General features: G+C 42.4%; 1 protein-coding gene across 4 annotated transcripts in view; it reads right to left on the bottom strand.

The window, feature by feature from the left end:
• ipo9 (importin 9) overlaps nt 1-23,356 on the bottom strand; it is a 211,830-nt gene that overhangs the window by 151,065 nt on the left and 37,409 nt on the right. For all 4 annotated transcript variants that reach the window (XM_060910599.1, XM_060910601.1, XM_060910600.1 and 1 more), the window contains exons 2-4: nt 3,699-3,760; nt 3,513-3,599; nt 3,210-3,411 (exon numbers count right to left, since the gene is read on the bottom strand). In XM_060910599.1, the coding sequence (XP_060766582.1) occupies nt 3,210-3,411; nt 3,513-3,599; nt 3,699-3,760 (351 nt within the window). The remainder of the gene's footprint in view (nt 1-3,209; nt 3,412-3,512; nt 3,600-3,698; nt 3,761-23,356) is intronic.

The raw sequence follows: 23,356 nt of genomic DNA on the forward strand, positions 1-23,356 counted from the left end.
TCCGGCCAATTACCTGTCTCTGCACAACATGGAAGGCCCTGTCAGGCATCATTGCGGCAAAAATGAGTAAGCATGTGGCTCAATACATGAGCGAGGCACAGAAAGGGATTGGCAGTAACACCAGAGGAGCCAAGCACCAGCTACTGGTCGATAGAACAGTCGCCCGAGACTGTAAGAAGAGACAGACCAACCTGTGCACTGCCTGGATTGACTACAAGAAAGCCTACGACTCAATGCCACACACATGGATACTGGAATGTCTGGAACTGTATAAGATCAACAGGAACCTAAGGACCTTCATCCAGAACTCAATGGAAATGTGGAAGACAACCCTAGAGGCCAACTCAAAACCCATTGCCCAAGTCAACATCAAGTGCGGCATATACCAAGGAGATGCGCTATCACCACTGCTGTTCTGCATAGGACTGAACCTCCTCAGTCGGATCATCACGAAGAGCGGCTACGGGTACCGATTCCGTAGCGGGGCAACAATCAGCCACCTGCTCTACATGGATGACATCAAGCTGTATGCCAGGAACGAGTGAGAAATAGACTCGCTGATCCACACCACCCGGATCTACAGCGATGACATAGGGATGTCATTCAGATTGGACAAGTGTGGCCGGATGGTCTCAAAGAGAGGCAAGATGATCCAGACTGAGGGGACTGACCTACCAGAGGGCAACATAGGTGATATCCAAGACAGCTACAAGTACCTTGGCATCCCACAGGCTAATGGAAACCATGAAGAAGCCACAAGGAAGTCAACCACAGCCAAATACCTCCAGAGAGTAAGGCAGGTCCTGAAAAGTCAGCTGAATGGTAAGAACAAGGTCCGAGCCATCAACATGTACGCACCACCAGTCATCAGATACCCCGCTGGCATCATAAACTGGCCAAAGGAGGAGATAGAAGCCACAGATATCAAGACTAGAAAGCTCCTCACCATGCATGGAGGGTTCCACCCCAAGTCCAGCGCCCTGAGACTATACACTAAGCGGAAAGAGGGAGGCCGAGGGCTAGTGAGCATCAAGACCACGGTCCAGGATGAAACATCGAAAATCCGAGAATACATCAGAAAGATGGCCCCAAAGGATGAACTGCTAAGTGAATGTCTCAGGCAGCAGAACCCTGATGAGAGTGCAGAGGAGGAGGAGGAGGAGGAGGAACAGACAACCTGGAGGGACAAACCCCTACATGGCATGTACCACCGTCAGATAGAGGAAGTGGCTGATATCAAGAAATCCTACCAGTGGCTGGATAATGCAGGACTGACAGACAGCACAGAGGCACTAATCATGGCAGCACAAGAACAGGCCATAAGCACAAGACCCATAGAGGCCAGGATCTACCAGAGTAGATCAGACCCAAGATGCAGACTGTGCAAAGAAGCCCCTGAAACAGTCCAGCACATAGTAGCAGGGTGCAAGATCCTAGCTGGATCAGCATACATGGAGAGGCACAACCAAGTGGCTGGGATAGTATACAGGAACATCTGCAATCGGTATGGAATAGAAGTACCCAAGTCCCAATGGGCCATACCACATAAGGTGGCTGAGAACAACAGGGCCAAGGTTCTGTGGGACTTCAGCTTCCAGACTGACAAACAGATCCTGGCTAACCAACCGGACATAGTGGTGGTGGACAAAGAGCAGAAGAGGGTGGTGGTGATAGATGTGGCGATCCCAGCTGACGCCAACATCAGGAAGAAACTTGAGAAGTATCAAGGGTTGAAAGAGCAGCTGGAACGGATGTGGAGGGTCAAGCGTTGCGTGGTCCCCGTGGTAGTGGGGGCACTTGGGGCAGTAACCCCCAACCTGGGAGAGTGGCTCCAGCAAATCCCACACTTGCCCCGCACCGGGGGCAAGTTGTGCCACAAGACCACTTTTTTTTCAGAAAGCTATATTTCTTAAATATTATATTTCAGATCCAAAGTGATTGTTCCCAGGGATACACCACATCCTGAAATATATGTACAGAATTTAGTTGGAAGCATTACTGTCATGGCCTCGCTTTAAAGTCACTAAGTAAAAACTGGCACATCTCACCCCACTCTCCCCTACAGAGTTTTCATGGGGGGGGGGTCCAGCTTGAAATGATCCCCAACTGTAGACACTTTGTTGTTTTCTCTGGCTTGTCTTCTTTTGACCTCCCCTATTTGTTCTGTCTCCATTTTGCAATCCACACCACTGAATCACATCTTTACATCACATGTCCACAGTGTATGTATGTTGGGGGACATCAATAATCATCCATGTGAAACACAGTGAGCTGTATATAGTCAGAGATTAAACAAAGCTTCGATACAAAGACTTTGCATCAATGATTCTTGGTAATCAAGTTACTCAAGGAATCATTCCAGCTCTATTGTACTCCATACTGTGGAGTGTGGAACTCCTCTGCAAAATGCATAAAGTTTGGCAGATCTGAATTAAGCTTCTATGTATAATGATTAAATTACAACTATAGCAATTATAACCACACTTACAGTAGTTGGGAGTTGCAATGGTATGGTTTGAAATTTTCTTGGTATAATATCCTGGTCTAAAAACCACATGGCTCTTTGGCATCATAAGATTATTCAGCCATTTCAAGTCACTCATGCCAGTGGTAAAAATTAAAGGAATTTTTTAAAATTGCCCTTACAGACTATTTTTGGCTGAAATATTTCAGTGGCATACCTAATATATATAGTTAACTGATGTTATCAGTTAACATCTATGCAAATCTGGATTCATGACAAATGGCTCATCTGCCGTTATTATTGGAGAAAAGACGACTGCTCTTTCGAATGTTTGCGCGTTCTGCTTTTAAAATGCAAAGTTCCTATGCAAAATGAGCTTGCAGGTCTAAAAGTGTCATTTAAAATATTTATCATCTCACCCAGAGCCCCTCTGAAACTGCTCCCCCCCCAAAGTTTAAATACTTCAGCCCCATCTGTCATTCTTTCTGAGAGCAATATTTATGAGAGAAGAGAAAGAGTGGCTGTTAGAAAAAGGTGGCTCATGCTGACTAAAAATTTAAGTAAAATTTAAGAAAAAGTATGAAATACTGCTAAAATAAGTTTTTTTTTTATTTTGGTCAGAAATGTCATGTTTATCTGTGTATTTGCTAGCCACTGATAACATTACATATATTCTCTTTGAAAAGTATTTGTTGTCAAGTTGTGGTTTAAAAAAAAGTTTATATTAACTTTGAGGGGTCAGTACCTGTGAGAACTCTCATGGCACCATGTACAGCGTTGACATCACCACTGACTAACATTTCCATAAGCAGTGAGAAGAGCTGCGGCCAGGCCTCTGGCCAGTCCCAGTGAGCAATAGCGGATATAGCATAGGCCACACTGGAGCGCACCTTACTGATGGACTCTCGCAAGCCACTTGGCAGCAACTCACGGATGACTGCCTTGGCCTGGACCACAAGAAACAAAAAGGAGCAAAACTGTTGGAAAACTATCAAAACAATGAAGATGACACTACTTACAACACAAAAATCTAATTACAACACTTCACCCTTTCAGTTGTTTCTGGCACCCTGAATTTCTCTGACTGGGCACACCAATGTATTTCAACATATTGTTTCAGAATGACCGAGGCAAGCTGTATAAAACAAAAAGAAATGCTAAATTAGTCAAATATATCCTATGCATTGCAGAGAACCATGCTAAGATGACCTGCTAAATATAAAAACCCACTCACCTGGCGAATCGCAAGTGCCCCCTGGGGGTCAACAGTGAGCTCTGCAAGGTGGACTCCAAACTCTGCATTCAAAGAAAAACAAAGGAAATACTTAAAGCATATACGCAGAACCATGGCCTCACTTTTTGTTTATAAATGCCTTGAGACCTCAAGAATGGCACAGGAATAGTTTTAAGCGTTAACAATAAACCTAACATAGCAATTTTTACAATCAAAGTGATTCATATAGGTAGCAGTCTGAGTGAATGACCTTGACGTCCGTGATATCACAGCAAGAAGTTTATCGGTCTCATCACCATTTCCACTATACTAAAACATAGCTGACTGCAACTCCGTTCCTCCATTTTGAGCCAATTCATCGCCATGCTGCGTAGATGTGCTGCTGGCAGGTGCATCAACATGACAGAAGGTGGATTTATGTTGCAATCATAGCCCAAGAATGTTCAAACTGCAAAGACTTGGACACATTTTGCGAGAAGTTCACGGGCACATACGAAGTAGTCTCTCCTCTGCTCTGCACATTTTACTGAAGAATCGTACGAGACCTCTGATCTGTTGAGGAGCGTTGGCTATAAGCCCATATTAAAAGAGGGTGCAGTACCAACAATTTAATAAAACTACAAGAAAAGGAAAGCAAGTTCATTTGCACAAGTTCTCCTGGAGTGTGAGCCAAGGGTTGTTGCTAAAACCCGGGATAGAACTGGCCTATCGCTCAGGCAGTGACCTTCCTGCGGTAGTTGCTAAAACTGGTGACGTCCCGTCCCGGGTTTTAGTAATTGCCCGAGCCAAGCAGTAATGGTGGAGTACTCAGTATGGAGAACAAGTGGACCAGCCATCTGATTTCTCCACTGGATATGCTTGCTTCAGCATCAATATCTCGCCCTTACGTGGAAGAAACGAATGAACGGAGAACTGAACGAACAACTGAAAGTCAGATTTGTTTTGAAACAAATCGGCCACAAGATAGGCCTTCAAGAAGCGAGAACACAGACAGATAAAGCTGCAACTCTCATTTGTTTACCTGCATTTAGATTAATACAGGCGGCACGGTGGTTAGCGCTGTCGCCTCACAGCAAGAAGGTCCTGGGTTCGAGCCCCGGGGCCGGCGAGGGCCTTTCTGTGTGGAGTTTGCATGTTCTCCCCGTGTCCGCGTGGGTTTCCTCCGGGTGCTCCGGTTTCCCCCACAGTCCAAAGACATGCAGGTTAGGTTAACTGGTGACTTTAAATTGACCGTAGGTGTGAATGTGAGTGTGAATGGTTGTCTGTGTCAGCCCTGTGATGACCTGGCGACTTGTCCAGGGTGTACCCCGCCTTTCGCCCATAGTCAGCTGGGATAGGCTCCAGCTTGCCTGCGACCCTGTAGAAGGATAAAGCGGCTAGAGATAATGAGATGAGATGAGGTAGATTAATACATGTAACTTGTATTGTGTCTTTAAGTCAGTGTTTCCCAACCTTTCTTGAGCCACGGCACATATTTTACATTTGAAAAATCCCACGGCACACCACCAAAAAAATTAAATAAATAAAAAAATTTAAAATTTTACACACTAATATATATATATATATATATATATATATATATATATATATATATATATATATATATGTGTGAATGAAGCCAAAGCCAACGGGGGGGGGGGGGGGGGGTCTGGGACGGATACCCCCCCAGGAAAATTTTTAAAAAATAAGGCCTTACAAACCACTTTTCCTGCAATCGGAGCTGTAGTAGATTTAAAAAAAAAAATTCTCTTTTTTTATATATTTACATGAAAAATGTGTTTCAAATCAATAGGAGTATTGTTTGAATTCAAAATAAAATCACATTCTACATTCAAGGGTATGGTTGTAACTCAATCAACAAAAATGACAAACTAAATTCACATTAAAAACTTAAGTTCTATTAATTATCAAAATGTTCATATATTAAATAAAATCTCTTAGGGTGACTGACCTTTTCTCCCTATGTCCTCATTAGTTGCATATGATTTCTTCAAAAAGTCTTTTGAAATATTTAAGTTTTCAAAACTGTCAGCATTAATTCAGATTTACTGACTATCATATACATGTTCAATGTATTAAATCAAACGAATGCTAAGTTTATGGGATAATGTCTATGTACACTTTATACAATTATTTATAGTCCACAGTCACTTCTCATTTTCATTTGATCATTTCGACGACAACTTCAGCTTTTTGGCCAAAGACAAAAGCTTGTCAGTCCTCTCTTTTGTAAGAACTGTGATGATTGGCTATCATGCTCTCGCCATTGATGTTTTGGCCAATTACATTGTAGATAACACGTATTCTACCACGAGACTTAGTGAGACTAAAGATGGCGAAAATGTAAACATGTAACATCGTCGTAGGAATGAATTATGCTTGAGTATCACAAAGGAACATACCCCAACCCCCCCTCAATAAATGAAGAAAAAAATCTCAACGGGGGCGGCACGGTGGTGTAGTGGTTAGCGCTGTCGCCTCACAGCAAGAAGGTCCGGGTTCGAGCCCCGTGGCCGGCGAGGGCCTTTCTGTGCGGAGTTTGCATGTTCTCCCCGTGTACGCGTGGGTTTCCTCCGGGTACTCCGGTTTCCCCCACAATCCAAAGACATGCAGGTTAGGTTAACTGGTGACTCTAAATTGACCGTAGGTGTGAAATGTGAGTGTGAATGGTTGTCTGTGTCTATGTGTCAGCCCTGTGATGACCTGGCGACTTGTCCAGGGTGTACCCCGCCTTTCACCCGTAGTCAGCTGGGATAGGCTCCAGCTTGCCTGCGACCCTGTAGAACAGGATAAAGCGGCTACAGATAATGAGATGAGAAAAATCTCAACGGATTTGGCATAATATAAAAAGGTCGATTTTTACTCAGAAAAAGCGGAAATCCGCCGAAAAGCGGAAAACTCATCCCTGCTATCGCTATCACCGCTGTCACACCCGAAGCATTACTAATTCTATTGTTGAATGGCTACAGGTAGATACACAGGTTAATTAGCTACCTGCTGCCATCTATTGGAAGAGTACTTAATTGTTCTGCCGGTCACTATACGTCGCTGGCATAGACGAACGAAGACAAATTATTTGCAGTAAATAAATAATTTTCGGAACAATTAAGTGAAATTGGATTATGTCCCACGGTACACCTGATGATCTCTCACGGCACACTAATGTGCCGCGGCACAGTGGTTGGGAAACACTGCTTTAAGTTACCGGTATAAGATTATTTAAATTTGCTTCAGAAATGTGATCGTCTCAGCTCATCTGATTATTTAATTAGCCTTTTACATTTTATCAGTGAAAATGCATGCATGTTGCATAAGTTATAACACCTATCCTGTTTTAATGAGAGTCAACCCACAATCAATAAAGTCGAATCAGTCTTAGTTGAGCAAGTCGGAAACAGCATTTCTTACTTTCACCATAAATTATTTACTTATATGACTTTGGTCTCTAGCTGTCAAAGGCCTCAGCCTTAAAACTGGTTCCTGCTGTGACGTCACACACTCTGGGCCGGCTGGCTCAGCGGGGCAGCTCGAATTCCAACTTTGCGGTCGATTTTAGCTCTCCAAAATATATATTTTTTTATTCCCATTTATGCAGCAAACAAGATACTATCCACTCAGAAATTTATTTAAAAATCAAGGTTCTGCATATATCCTTTAAATATTTCAACTAGGTATGACTTACTGATACTAGTATCTGTAGTTCGATAACATGCTAACAAACTTAAAAATGTATGCCCTATTAGTTCATAAAATTTATTATACTGATTATAGAAAATTGTTTTAATGAAATAATTCCTTGGATACCAATTGCTGTGATGGGACAAGGATTTAGCCAATTGTGATGTAGTTTTCCTATTTGTTTGATATTTGCTCATTAAAATATTGTAATAATAAATGTCCACAATATCAAAAGGCTAAACAGACTGCCTTAGCCAACTTTAGCTTTTTTATTTAGCTTTAAATAATTACCTGAAGATTGCGGTAAATAAGACGAAGTTATGATTTCACTCCTGAGTAAATTTAGGATTTATGGAGAATTTATGGAGAAAAAAAAAATAGGCCATTGCAGAAGTTACTCTATCCTTGAATACAAACATAAATGTTACTTTAGTTCAACTCCAAGACTTAAACATTAAATCTGCAATCCCATATTCAAATACACCATCCTAAAGAATCTGCAGCTCTCAGACCTAGCACACTGAGGCTTGGACCAAATCACTAAATCAACCTTCAATTTGTGCAGCATTTGCCAGTGCTTAAAAAAGTATAATAGACAACCCACAGTGGTCCCAATGCACACTCACAGTAAAGTATTATATTCTCCTAATTTTACAGCACGTCCTTTCTGTGCGCCGAAATTGCATGAATAATGCTTAGAATAATCCTCAGTGTATTCCACATTCATGTAAAAGTTTCCTCAAGTTGGTGAAAAATTTGCTCTGCTGTAGCCTGATCACAATCCACTCATTTAAAGATCGTTGATTATTAAGAACAATAAGAAATATTACGGATTAAATATTAAGCTGTCCCAATAAGCTAACGGTATGAAGTGGCTGCACGGCAGAATGCAGCAGCTTCTAAAAAGCACTACAACCAGTTTTTTTTTTTTTAAACCACAATGCAGAGGCCGTGGCATTATTAGCAATGCCAATGGAAGTCATGTTTCATATTTAAACAATCAGCTTTTGAAGGGTTAGTACACAAATTTGCACAGATATTTATAACCAATAAAGACAATGTAATAAAACCTTAAAATGTATTACCTTAAAAATATTTTTGTAGATTTTTATTAAATGACACATTGTGAGCAAAAAAAAAAAAAGTCACCAAAAGCAAAGATTTTCCCGATTCTACAACAGGCGCCATTTTTGTACACAAACGGATAAAGAAGTGTAAACATTACGGCCAGAAGAAAGGCTTTCCCAGGCTCCTACGTAAATAGAAATAATTTAACCAATCAGAAAACAGAATTTGACATGATGTATTTAGATGCAAAATCCACTGCAGGAATCCCCTTGTAAAAGCACCTGTGAAACTTCCGAAGTCACATTTTAAATCACAAATTTGATTAACTCTGGAACAAAATAGCTATTGACAACTCTTTCCTGTTCATCAATTTTAAAAATTTTTCGTTGAATAAAAATACTTTGTCAACAATAAATAGTCCCCCGAGCTAAGCAACAATGAAGCCAAATCTATGGATAGATCTCAAAAGAGCAAGGACTGCAAGACAGCCCCAGAAACTCATAGAACTTGAAGCCTTCTACAAGGATGGATGGGTGACAATCTCCCAAACAAGAATTGAAAGACTCTTATGCTACGATCACACACAGCTGGTTGATCCGTGAGATCAGTAACTGGGGCTACTGTGGCCATGAAGGCAGATTTTGGAGGTGAACCACGGCATAAATTTGGGTGGAGTAAATATGCAAAATAAGTCATGGTAGCTATGACACCAGCAACAGAAGATGCTAGTAAAACAATGTATAGCAGCATATGCTGCTATACATTGCCGTAAGGACATTATGTCTTTACGGCAATGACGGTAGTGTGTACGATTTTCGTAGCTGCAGCATGGTATAGCCACAGCAAGATGAAATAAGCCACAACCCCCTAGGCAAACCTTTCACTTTCTGCACCATTTAAAAAAAAAAAAAAAAAGGGGGGGGGGTTCATAACTGGTCAGTCTTCATTGCTCCTCTCCTTCTCACTCATATATAAAATGGATGGTCATTCCTTCACAGGAACCCAGTTTTGACCTGTGCCAACTGTTTGCGTGATACGTGTGTGTGTGTGTGTGTGTGTGTGTGTGTGTGTGTGTGTGTGTGTGTGTGTGTGTGTGTGTGTGTGAGAGAGAGAGAGAGAGAGAGAGAGAGAGAGAGAGAGAGAGAGAGAGAGAGAGAGATGAAAAACTGGGCATCCGTGAAGGAATGGAGGCTGCTTTACGTCCCATGACACAGACCTAGCAGCCATCAAGTCTATCAGCAGTATCCATAGCATTTCTGGTCCTTTATGATGCCATGCCTACTTGGATCAAAAGGTGCAGGCTATATGCTGGTACCTTATAGCTATAGTGAAGGCTACATCAGGGGGCAGAGCCTTTTCTTACAAAGACAAGTTCTTTGTAAAGCTTCAAGTTCTATGAGATTCTTTTCTTACAGTTATGGAACAGCTTTCCAAGTAGTGTTCAGGACTCACAGTCTCAGAGTTTAAGTCTAAGCTGAAAACGTATCTTTTTAGTCAAGCCGTTTGTTAATAAGAGCTTCTTATTAGGCAAGAGTAGAACTGGAGGGCCCTCAGGCATAGTGTGTTTTGGTAAACTGGAACGTATGGATACTGACATCCGCCCACTCTCACAAGGGCTTGTTGACAGCAGAGAGGCCGGCTGCTTTACGCCCCAGGGCTCCCTCATGTCTGTGCTACCTTCTGGCTCTCCTTTTTAGTCATGCAGTCATAGTTGGTTTGCCAGTGTCTCCACTTGCACACAGCACAAAATGTAGACTGTTCTTAATCATTAGGTGACACTGGACATACCCAACAACCTCCATTTTCACTCTCTCGCTTCCCCCTCTCTGCTAAGTTACATGTCAATCCTGACACACCAGTGATAATGACCTCTTCTGCTCTTCAGACCTACCTGATCCATCCTGATGCTCTACATCTGGCTGGAGTCTCATGACATTGCTCCTGTGGAGGATGGCCCCATATGGGACAGTCAAAAGTTGCGTTTGAAAGATGGCTCTGTACACTTAGTTTCACTATAATGGCTGAGGACTACAATTAGCATGATAACTTTAGGACTGCGGCTGTCAAACAGTTTTGCACTCAAGTCTCCATCAATGAACAGTTGATAACTTCAACAAAATAGACTTCATGCTAAAACTACAATGAATTTCCTGGTTGCACAATTGTACAAACACCCAAGCAGTGTTTTGTTGTTGGACTTCTCTGCTCATCATGGATTGGCCATAACAAAAACACCATGTTCGAGCCTAAGGTGGTTCATAAGTGTACCTGGTACCAGAACACCTTAGGCCAAAGATCAATGATCGGCTTTGTGGTTGTATCATCAGATCTGCAGCCATATGTCTTGGACACTTGGGTGAAGAGAGGAGCAAAGCTGTCAATTGATCACCTGGTGGTGAGTTGGATCAGATGGCAGGGGAGGCTGCCAGACAGACCTGACAAACCCAAGCGTGTAGTGAGGATAAACTGGGAATGTCTGGTGGAGTCCTCAGTTCGTGAGGTCTTCAATTCCCACCTCCAGAAGAGCTTTTCGTGCATCCCATGGGAGGTTGGGGACATAGAATCCGAAGGGACCATGTTCAAAACCTCCATTGTAGAGGTGGCTGGTAGGAACTGTGGCCGAAAGGTCATGTAAAAATGTCATCTGTGCCTGTCATGGCGGTGAACCTGCCGGTGGATACAGACGGTGAAGGAAACTGTCAAGCTGAAGAAGGGCTGCAGCTTCGGCAGTTGTTGAAGCAACAACTGCCGCGGGAGGAGTTCGGGGAGGCCATAGAGAAGGACTTTCGGTTGGCCTCAAGGAAGTTCTGGCAAACCGTTCGGCGACTCAGGAAAGGGAAGCAAGGCTTGCCTCAGGCTGTGCGCAGCCAGGGAAGAGAGCTGCTGACCCAAACTGGGGACAGTGTCAGGCAGTGGAAGGAGCACTATGATGGAACTCCTGAACCCATCCTACATGTTCCTTCATGGAGGAGGTGGAGTCTGAGGACTCTGGAGAAGCTTCACCCATATCTTGGACAGAGGTCACTGAGGCAGTCAAGAAGCTCTTCGGTGGCAAGGCACCAGGGGTGGATGAGATTCGCTCAGAGATGCTGAAGACTCTGGACATTGTTGAGATGTCTTGGCTAACACGCTTCTTCAATGTCACATGGAGGTCAGGTACAGTGCCTGTGGAGTGGCAGACCAGGGTGGTGGTTCCTTTTTTCAAAAAAAAAAAAGGGGGACCAGAGAGTGTGCTCCAATTATAGGAGAATCACACTGCTCAGCCTCCCCAGGAAAGTTTATTCCAGGATGCTGGAAAGGAGGCTCTGACTGATTGTCAAACCTCAGATTCAGGAGCAGCCATGTGGATTCCGGCCTGGCCATGGAACGGTGGACCAGCTCTTTAACCTGGCAGGGCTGGGGGGGGGGGGGTGTGTCTTCATGGGAGTATGACCTAGACTTGGGGCGATTATGTGAAATTCAAATTACAATTACTTCTAAAGTTTAGATTACATCACATATACCACAATTACAATTACTTGAGCACAATTACACAGCAAATACTATGCCAAATTATGTTATGGACAAGCGTTTTTGACCTATTTGGGGACAAATTTAGGCACTTATGAGCAATACTAGTCAAATGATGAAAATTAAGAAAAAAAAGAACAAGAATGTTAGTTTTACTTGCAACATTTATCATCATTTTTCTTCATCAAGTATGTTTTTCACATAGTCTTAATGTAAAGTGTCATGTAAAACTGGCCAGTGTACATTAAAGTGCAAGAGCCCATGTGAAAACATACATAATTTCTTTCTTCTATTTCTGATGAGCAGATTGGTTGTGTGCACGCTGTAGTGCATACACAGGAAAAATGACTGAGCAGTTGTTTCAGTTAAACGTATTTTCCGCAAAATAGTTAATTTTGCTCTATTTTGAGTTTAGAGAGTAAAATTTGGAGTGGGAGCAAAATTACAGAGTAATTGTGTAAGAGAGTAACAGAGTTGGTTGTGACTCTGAACTGAGTACAATAGTACAAGAGTTAATTTCAAGACACACCGAAGAGTGTCAAATACCAGATAAATGAAGCTGTTGTAAAAAGCAGCGTTGGAATGTGTGAAAAAAAAAAAAAACATGACCTTACCTATTGAGGTATTTCACCTGACGTCACAGGGTCACGTGACGCCCCGGTGTCCGCCATTTTGGACGGCAAGCTAGCTAATGTCAACAACAGTAGCTGGTATGTTACTGTAGCAATGTTTACGTTCAGTCATTTGGATGACTGTTAAAACCTTTCAGTCTCAAGTTTTTCCTTTACTGGATTTACTAGTTTACTGAGCCAGCCGGCCCCAGAGCGCCAGCCAGCCGGCCCCGGAGCGCCAGCCAGCCGGCCCCGGAGCGCCAGCCAGCCGGCCAGCCAGCCGGCCAGCCAGCCCGCCAGCCCGCCCCGGAGCGCGCTCAGTAAACTAGTAAATACAGTAAAGGAAAAACTTAACGGGCCATGTCTCAACAGACTAAGAAGTTATTTCAATGACATTTAATAACATTTTGTTTATCCTGAGGACCGAAAGTAAATGAAAATGTGAACAAACCTTAGCTGTCAGTGAACAATCCTGGTGGAAGCAGGTAAACGTCATTCTCCAAGCCTGCTAACCTCAATTTTTGCAAATACCTCTCCCTCTGCTCGCCCTGTAAATGCCCTACGTCGCTGGATAGTGAAGGTGTTTTCTGCATCTCGCTCCTTTTTCTTTTATGTTTTTCGTTTGTCGCCTTCCTCGCATTCAAACTGATTCGAGCCGTGCCGTCCAAAATGGCAGCGTCACATGACTTGGTCACGTGAGTGAAATACCTCAATAGTGACTTGACCTGATGGGATTAAGAGTTGGCAGTGGGAGGGGTTTTCACTCTTCTCATTGAATGTGAATGGAAATACAGTAAGTCTACTGACCTTGCAAATAAATGGACCAAAGATGTTCAGTATACACAAGGTACCAAATGTTCACTTATATTTTCACCATCATGTAATTTTGTTATATGATTACCATTATTGGTACCTACGATTACAATTACAGCATGTTTCCTGAGTAAAATTACGATTACATTAAAAAAATAAATAAATAAATAAATAAATAAATAAATAAGGTAATCGATTACAATCAATTATGATTACAATCAATTACAATTACCCCATGTCTAGTATAACCAGCCAGTCTACATGTTTTGTGTAGATTTGGAAAAGGCTTACGACCGCAGTGGTCTCAAAGTTTAGGGGAATAAAAGGGTACAAGGCAGAGAACAGGAGGGTACAATTTAAAAGGCTGAAGCCCTTCACCATGAACCATAGGCAAAAAAAAAAAAAAAAAAAGGAAAACCGGGGTTGTCTGAAGACACAGTTTCAAGGCATTTGGGGAAGAATTTCCAATTTATTGTAAACAGCAAAACAGAGTCTGAGGTGATGGTAATCAATAATAATAGAACTTATCAAAAAAAAATTTGACAATACAAAGCTTGATTTATTTTTGATGTTTACAAACTCAAGTAACAGTTACAATAACTTGATTTTGCAAACATCAAAAATATATATGTTTTGTATAGTCAAATTTATTTTTGATTCATTATTCAATTTCTGAACAATCCAAGTATTGATCTAATCCTAAAGCTTCTGTGTGTCTGTAGTGATATCAGGTACTGAACTTGATTCAGGTTTTTTTTTTTTTACATGTTCTATCGTCCCCTTTATCCTTTTCTTTGAAAGGAACTGCTCTGTTGCCTTTTGCACAAGTCTATTCTCTTCAGATGAATTCAAATTAGGTCCAAATTAGAGGTGTATTTAATTTTTTTTAAATAAATCAAACAAACAGTATATAATGCATGTATATGCGCATGTGCAGTGCGTGCATGCGAGAGAGAGTGTGAGTGAGTGAGTGAGTGAGTGAGTGAGTGAGTGAGTGGTATCCCCTTTATATTAAGTTCTTATATTAAGATACCCCCTTTATATTAAGTTTTGAACAGAGTTCAAAAGACTTCAGATATTGTGAAGAAAAAAAAAATCATTTGCAGTATTTGGCATTGCACTATATGTTATAATAAGTGAATCTATATTCATCTGACAACACATGACAGCCTTGCAACAGTAACTGTACAAAAACATACGTATAAACTCGTATATTTATAATTAACGATTACCATTAACATTAACTGCATGACAGATGTCAAGTCTCTATATGTGACTCCCCTACAAGGATACATTGCATTCCATTGCAAGTCAAAATGTAAACAAATAATGCACCAAGTAGAGCTGGGTGATAAATCGATTTTATCGATTAATTCGAATTTACAGTTAAGGACGATGTGTTTTTATGAAAATCTGTTTTCTCTCAGTTTTAACTTCCACCACCGACGCTCCCCTCTACGCGTGTGCAGAACAGATCGGGCAGCCCCCGACACATTTTCGAACTGTGTGCCGAAGAATGGGGCACGGTGGAAGGCAATCACAGATGCTATCGCGATGTTCTCATCTACAAGCTTGGTTTTTTGGCTTCTTTTTGGTTTCTGGTTGCACTTTAACCACAAAGGGGAAATTTAAGTGAAAACAAAAAAGGTAAAACTTGTTTTGAACCATTTCTTTGTCATCTGTAGTTTGATTTTTAGTGGGGGGGGGATTAAAATCGAAAATCGGATTTTTTGTGGAAAAAAAAATATTGATTTTTTTTTTTTAGGCCATATCGCCCAGCTCTAGCGCCAAGCATGCCGAGTGGGCGGGTTTGACCCCAAACAGGCCGTATACAATTATGGGATAATCAATATTTATAATTTAATATTTAGCCAACCACCATTTATACATGGACCCATACATAGACGTATTTCACTCGGTAAATCATAGCGATGGCTAAAATTACAGACTTACCTGTGGTTCAAGGCCTTTTTGAAAACCAGGCATCTAACACACCACTCCACTTTTTAGGTCGCCATTTATAGCCATGTGGTAGCACGGCTCAATCATAGTACATGAAACATTCAACACCTTGTCAGCCAATCAGATTGCATCTTCGTTACAGCACACAGCAGCATAATGGCTGCCTCCATTTCCTACAGATGTGTTCGTATTTAGCCATCATTTTGTTGAATAAAACTTAGTTTCACATTGCATGCTGCTCAGTTCTATACAGATGTCAACAAAATGTGTTACACTCAATGAAAAATTGACTCTGGCAAATCCGCAGACCGGCTACTTTTGAGGCCTCTGCAACCGTGTCCCCCAGGGGCTCTTGTGGGTATCGGGGCCATTGCTACAAGCCATCCGGTCCTTGTACAACCAAAGCGGGAGCTGTGTCCGAATTCTCAGCACAAACACATTTCCAGTGGGTGTTGGACTCCAGCAATACTGCCCCTTGTCGCCAATCTTGTGATCTTCACGGATAGGATCTCAAGGTGCAGGCAGGGTGAGGAGGGTGTCCAGTTTGGGAACCCAAGAATTACACCTCTGCTCTTTGCAGATGATGTGGTTCTGTTGGCTTCTTCAGAGCGTGACCTTCAGCAAGCACTGGGACAGTTTGCAGCCAAGAGTGAAGCAGCTGGGATGAGAGTCAGCACCTCCAATTCGGAGGCCATGGTTTTCTGCTGGAAAATGGTGGAGTACCCCCTCCGGGTTGGGAGTGGGTTGCTGCCCCAAGTGAAGGAGTTCAAGTATCTCAGAGTCTTGTACACGAATGATTGTAAAATGGAGCGCAAGATGGACAGGCAGACTGGGGCGGCATCAGAAGTAATACAGGCATTGTACCAGTCCGTCGTGGTGAAGAGGGAGCTGAACCAGAAGGCAAAGCTTTCAATTTACCAGTCAGTCAATCTATGTTCCAACCCTCACCTATGGTCATGAGCTTTGGGTAGTGACAAAAGGATGAGCTTGCCGATACAAGCAGCTGAAATCAGTTTTCTCCGTAGGGTGGCTGGGCTCAGCCTTAGAGACAGGGTGAGGAGCTCAGACATCCAGAGAGATCTCAGAGTAGAGCTGCTGCTCCTTCATGTCGAAAGGAGTCAGCTGAGGTGGTTCAAGCATCTGATTAGGATGCCTCCTGGGCGCCTTCCTTTGGAGGTTTTCCAGGCACATCCAACTGGGAGGAGACCACAGGGTAGACCCAGAACATGCTGGAGAGATTATATATCCATCCATTATCTGTAGCTGCTTATCCTGTTCTACAGGGTCGCAGGCAAGCAGAAGCCTATCCCAGCTGACTATGGGCGAGAGGCAGGGTACACCCTGGACAAGTCACCAGGTTATGGCAGGGCTGACACCGAGAAAACCAACCATTCACACCTACGGTCAATTTGGAGCCACCAATTAACCTAACCTGCAGATCTTTGGACTGTGGAGGAAACCGGAGCACCCGGAGGGAACCCACGCAGGGAGAACATGCAAACTCCACACAGAATGGGCGGTGCCAGCCGCTGGGCTCAAACCCAGGACCTGCTCGCTGTGAGGCAACAGAGCTAACCACTACACCACCATGCCACCCAGATAATCTCTCAAATCAATCAAATAATCTAGCCCGGGAGCCCCTTGGGATCCCCCAGGAGAAACTGGAAAGCATTGCTGGGGAGCGGGATGCCTGGAATACCCTGCTGCCACCACAACCAGACTTCAGATAAGCGGAAGAAAACAGATGGATGGACAGACAATTATACTTTGTGACTATATACGACACAGTTATAGAAGCAAGTTATTTATAATCATGCTATCTTATTACCCAAACAAGGATAGGATCCCTTCTGAGTGTGGTTCCTCTCAAGGTTTCTTCCTCATGTCATCTGAGGGAGTTTTTCCCTTGCCACCATCACCAAAGGCTTGCTCGTCAGGAATAAGATTTATTAGGGATAAAATTCTCATATATTTAAAAAAAAAAAGAAGTATTTATTTTACTGTAAAGTTGCTTTGCGACAATGTCCGTTGTTAAAAGCACTATACAAATTAACTGACTAGATAGGACATTGCTGCAGACTAAACTTCCTATTCAAGTCATATAAAAATTAAAACATGAGACGTTCCGTTGCATACATGAGCATCCTTGAGGTCATACGTGACTGTCACTGCTGTTGGGTGAAAATCTTCAGCTTGATGGTTGCAATGGAATACTATGGTAACCCCCAGTAGCCCACCCAAGTCTCACATATGCCTTCATGGTTGAAGTCATCCGGCGTTTGATCCACGACAATTTAACACAACAAAATTCTCCAGGGATGGAAGCCACGCTCTCCTGGTTGTCAAGGTAACTCCCCAGCTCTCACGTATTCTGACGGAAGGGCCTGGAACACGCGTCAGTTGACCTCCAGAAGGCTCAAAATCATCCACCAGTGTCTACCGTGAAGTGATTCCAGCTATGTGAAACCTTAGCTTTAGTTTGCTGTCTCCAAAAAAGCTGCATGCGCCATTCCCCCCCCCATTAAAATTATTGGCTCCATTCAAACTGTCCAAGATGGAGGAGAATGAATTGCGGCAACAGGTCCCCCCATTATTTATGCTGGGTTCCTGTTTGCAAAAAGGAACATTAGTTTTTTTTTGTTTTTTTTTAAATGAAAGCATGGACCAAGGTGTCAGACACCTTAGGTGTTTCAGGCAAGCTGGTGAAGTGCACAATATTTTATGAAAATAGAAAGGGACTGCATGCTAACTAACACCATAGAATGCAAAAGAGTGCTGGCCATATATTTACTTGTGACTTGAACGATGCTGTTGAAGAGTCAGTATGAGACAAGAGGCATATGTTGGATATGTTAAAATGAAAGCAAATCACTTTTGCTGTTTTTTTTTTTGGTTTGTTTTTTTCTGCAACAAGGCAAAAAACAAAAGTAGTCTACCAGGCCTCACTAATGGTATCATCAACCAATTTTTAAAGGTCACATTACAGGCATTTAGCAGACACTCATATCTAGAGTGATGTACAAGTCCCTGACATACCCACAGCAGTGAGCAGTCCAGGGAACAGCTGGGGGTTAGGTCTCGTTTAAGGGTTCTTCAGCCATTCCTGCTGGTCCAGAGAAACGAATTATAACTTATTTTAATTTTAAGATATAACTTACTGGTTGACGTGTTTGCATTGCTGCCCTTTTAAATAAGTTTGCAAGATGAAGCATTCTGAAAGACCTTGTAGCTTTCATCTATGAGTTTCTTTTGGGCTTCCAATTTCAGAAAACGTGATTAAAAACAAACCGTTCAGAATTGGCTTCCCTTCTTATGCAAAGAGGGAAGCTTATTAGAATTATACTGCCCCCTCAGTTGAATATCTCCACCAACAGCTTGAGAACTACCTTTGCGTAAGATGTCATTTTTCCCCCCCTCTTCTCACAGGTGCCACCTGTGTGAAGTTGGCACCCCATATGGTGAAAATTTGAATAAAAACCTTTTCATTCTTTGTGCATCGTTTGTGCACAATTGTGCAGGCAAAATGAGCGTTTGTGCACAAACCGTCTTTAAGATATTTCACTTTTAAGAGGTTGGTGACCTTAGGTCACTCAGCACCCCATTAACATCAAAATGACTCGAAAATGGTCTGAATCGTTTGTGCATCGTTTGTGCACGTTTGTGCAGGCAAAATTAACATTTGTGCACAAACCGTTTGATGTTATTTAACTTTTAATTTTTTGAAAGTAGGTCACGCAGCACCCCATTAACATCCAAATGACTCGAAAATGGTCTGAATCGTTTGTGCATCGTTTGTGCACATTTGTGCAGGCAAAATTAACGTTTGTGCACAAACCGTTTGATGTTATTTAACTTTTAATTTTTTGAAAGTAGGTCACGCAGCACCCCATTAACATCCAAATGACTCGAAAATGGTCTGAATCGTTTGTGCATCGTTTGTGCACATTTGTGCAGGCAAAATTAACGTTTGTGCACAAACCGTTTGGATGTTATTTAACTTTTAATTTTTTGAAAGTAGGTCACAGCACCCCATTAACATCCAAATGACTCGAAAATGGTCTGAATCGTTTGTGCATCGTTTGTGCAGGCAAAATGAGCGTTTGTGCACAAACCGTCTAAGGCCCACTTTACACGGGGACGGTATAAAACAAAAACGCAAAAGTCCGTTTTTGTTCTCACTTTTTTCCGCGTCTACACGACCGTTTTCAAGGAGGAAATCTGCGTCTCTACGGTGACGCATAAATGTCTCCGCTATGTGTGCACGCATGCGCAACGTCTTCTGTCTTGTCTGATCTGCACATCTGCGCCGCTGTTCTGTCAAGTTATCCTACCAAGCCTACTACGCATGCGCGAAATCCAGGAGGGTAGGAAAATTTAACAGTAGTTTTGTCCCACCGATCAGCTGGGCTGATAGAAAATTGGTGAGAATTTCACGCATTTGCCGATTTTTATGTTTTGTGCGTATTGGTCGAGTCTTTGGCCGAGTCAAATAATTTGTAATGACTTATTTTGAATAATAAAACGGTCTGTATGAGAACTTGCTAGGATAACTTTACAGAACACCGGTCCGGCTGAGGTACTGTAGTGCTCGAGGGAGGAGCAGGAGCAAACCGAAACTCTTTTAATCTGCCTTTATTAAGTAACACTCACTCTTGTTTCGGTGAAGAAGAGAAAAGGCAGTGTCCATCTCAGCAAAATAAACCCGTTCGGCTGCTGGTTTTGTTTTCAGTCTCGGGTTTATGGTTTCACGAGCGGCTTGAATAGGCAGCGCGCGCGTGCACGCACACGCGTGTGCGCGCGTGCGTGTAACTTGGCGACACCAAACTGAGGAGCTCCAGCCGGGCGGGTGAGCAGGAAAACACATCTACTGCATTAAAACACAGAGCAGCTTGAAGGTCTGTTGGATCGATGTAATCAGACATGCTCTTACTTTTTTTTTTTGGATAGGACAGTGTAGAGAGACAGGAAATGAGTGGGAGAAAGAGACGGGGAGGGATCGGGAAATGACCTCGGGTCGGAACCGAACCTGGGTCCCTGGATTTTATGGTATGGTGCCTTAGCCATCTGAGCCACGACACCCCCACTTACTTTCTTACTTCCCGGGCTGGCATGTACAGTATATGACACATGTATGACGTAAACGCGTACCCGACGTGAGCAGATCCGAGCAGAGTTTCGCGTATTGGGTAGTTTAGACGGATACGCAATGGGGGCCGTTTTTAAACTTATCCACTTTGGAAGGCGTTTTCAATTTTATCCGTTTTTCAGCCTCGGAAACGCCGTCCTCGTGTAAACGAAAGGCACTTATGATAAAATATTTAGTCGTTTTTACCCGACAGCGTCCTCGTGTAAACGGGCCCTAAGATATTTCACTTTTAAGGGTTTGTGACCTTAGGTCACTCAGCACCCCATTAACATCCAAATGACTCGAAAATGGTCTGAATCGTTTGTGCAGGCAAAATGAGCGTTTGCGCACAAACCGTTTTGATGTTATTTAACTTTTAATTTTTTGAAAGTAGGTCACGCAGCACCCCATTAACATCAAAATGACTCGAAAATGGTCTGAATCGTTTGTGCAGCCCCGCCCCCTCAACGGAGACTCAGATCACTTAATTGTTTTCTTATGAAAATATAATGTATTATAGACGTATTAATAATTTGCATTTTCAAATACGAAATATTAAGTGGTTGCGCATTGCACAAAAATACATTTCACGTAAAATCACTACTAAAACTGGCACGGTAGAACAAATCTGATTGGTTGTTATGATTCTTACGTTGCAATCGTAGAATTCAACTGTATTAAGGTAGGATTATTTCAAAAAGCCTGAATTTAATATTAACCCTGTTTTAGACATATGTATCAATCCTAACTACTGGGGATTAGTTATTGTGGGTGTGTGTGAAATGCTGACACAGCCGCGCACACACAGACCTGTGATAAGGACAAGGGGAGGGGTCGTGCGGGCGGGCGGGGGTTTTACATGTACACTTACAAGTGCACTGTCTCTGCAATATCCTGTAATATGCAGTCAGTTTACGGGAGTAGTCTTTCCCCTTCCGAATTAAACGAATTCAATCACAACATTGTGAATCCATTTTCTTTCTTTGTAGGCTAAGTTTATCTCCGTTTATGTTGGTGTATGTGTTCATATATGGTCCGCTTTGTGCGCAAATAGCGTAAGAATATGTGTCGTTGACGTCACCCCCCATGCAGCGGGGGTGAAAATTCATCACTTCAGAGTGTTTAGTCCCCTACACGCCTAAACTGGGATCGCGGATTAAGTGGTTAGCGTTGACTCGGTGCGAGTCAGGAAGGCTATTACTGGTGCAGCCGCGGGGTCTGTTGATTTTTTTAAATTAGTATGATTTTGGCCGCCGAGCCAAGTACCTTAGACTTGCATTGATGTTTTGTTTTCATGCCGTGGAGCTATTTGTATGTATTTTAAATTTAAAGGACTTGCCTGTAGGTTTGTGTGTGTTGTTTTATGTTTGGCATCTTTCCGGTTGTACCGCGTGTCTGTGAGAAAACTGGAGGGGAGGGGTAACAGGTGGGCACGGGTGTTGATAAAGCGCAACTGCCCTGGTAATATATGTCACATGATTTTCCCGGACTAAAGCAACCTTCGGGGCCGTGGTTTTGTGGTTGGCGCAGTTAATTGTTTGAAACACGTTGTCAGACCGCCATCACTACTACACACTATATGAAAAATATTTGCCCCCTTGCGATTTCTAATTGCCCCCTTAGTAAACTGTTCCTGGCGCCGGGCCTGACTCAGAAGCAAAGATGTTGATGGACTAATTACTCATTTATTACACAGAAAGATTGAACTATCAAAATGGCTGGCATATAAGGCCCATTTCTGTGATGTAGAGTTCTGTGAAGTCATTGTATGAGTTATGATATCATGAAATACCCATTGTCAATAAGCCCACTATGACACTTCAACAATGACAAATTGAGGATTCACAATGCTTGATTAATGCACATGATGCAGACATTTAACATTGTTGTGTGTGGCAAAGATCATTCAAAATGAAAAAAGACGACTTAACTGTCCTCTGATTACAGAATGGAAAATATTTTAACATTTTTCAAGTCATGAACCCTCCAGGTTAATGGGGTGCTGCGTGACCCACTTTCAAAAAATTAAGAGTTAAATAACATCAAAACGGTTTGTGCACAAACGTTAATTTTGCCTGCACAAATGTGCACAAACGATTCAGACCATTTTCGAGTCGTTTGGATGTTAATGGGGTGCTGAGTGACCTAAGGTCACCAACCTCTTAAAAGTGAAATATCTTAAAGACGGTTTGTGCACAAACGCTCATTTTGCCTGCACAATCATGCACAAACGATGCACAAACAAATGAAAAGGTTTTTATTCAAATTTTCAACATATGGGGTGCCAACTTCACACAAACCTTACACCTAACCCCCAACCTCAGAGTAGCAGGGCTAAAAATTAACTTCAGTGCTTGGTAATCACTCAGGCTAGTAATCCTGAATTCTTAGTGGCCCATGCCAAGACAAAGTGACCCTTAAATTTTCTCTACTCGAGCACAAATATTTCAGTCCTCGAAAAAAATTTTTAAAAAAAAATCTCCCAGCCTTACAAGCAGCACCCAAAACATACTTGCCTGAAAAACAATTCCACTTACCCAGAGCTTTATCTTATTTTGGAGAGGACATAATGCAGTTGATTTTTTTTTTAAATAGGTGAAGCATAATTATAAATCCACAAAACCATAACACCAATATATGCAGACACATTCAGAAAGAAGTTCTAGTAGAAGAGGAATTAATAATTTGGGGTATATTAACCTGTGAAGAGTTTTGAATGAGTATAAATAATGCTGGAGCTTTGTTTCTGTTATCAAAGGAACACAGTCCTGTGCAAAAGGTCACTGTGGAACCAGAGTGTAGAAATGAACCTACAGTTCAAGAGTGTCTCACACACACACACACACACACACAGCGAGAGAACTTTACAACAGCTAAACACACGTGAAATG

Source organism: Neoarius graeffei, chromosome 26, assembly GCF_027579695.1.
Source record: "Neoarius graeffei isolate fNeoGra1 chromosome 26, fNeoGra1.pri, whole genome shotgun sequence".
NCBI lineage: Eukaryota > Metazoa > Chordata > Actinopteri > Siluriformes > Ariidae > Neoarius > Neoarius graeffei.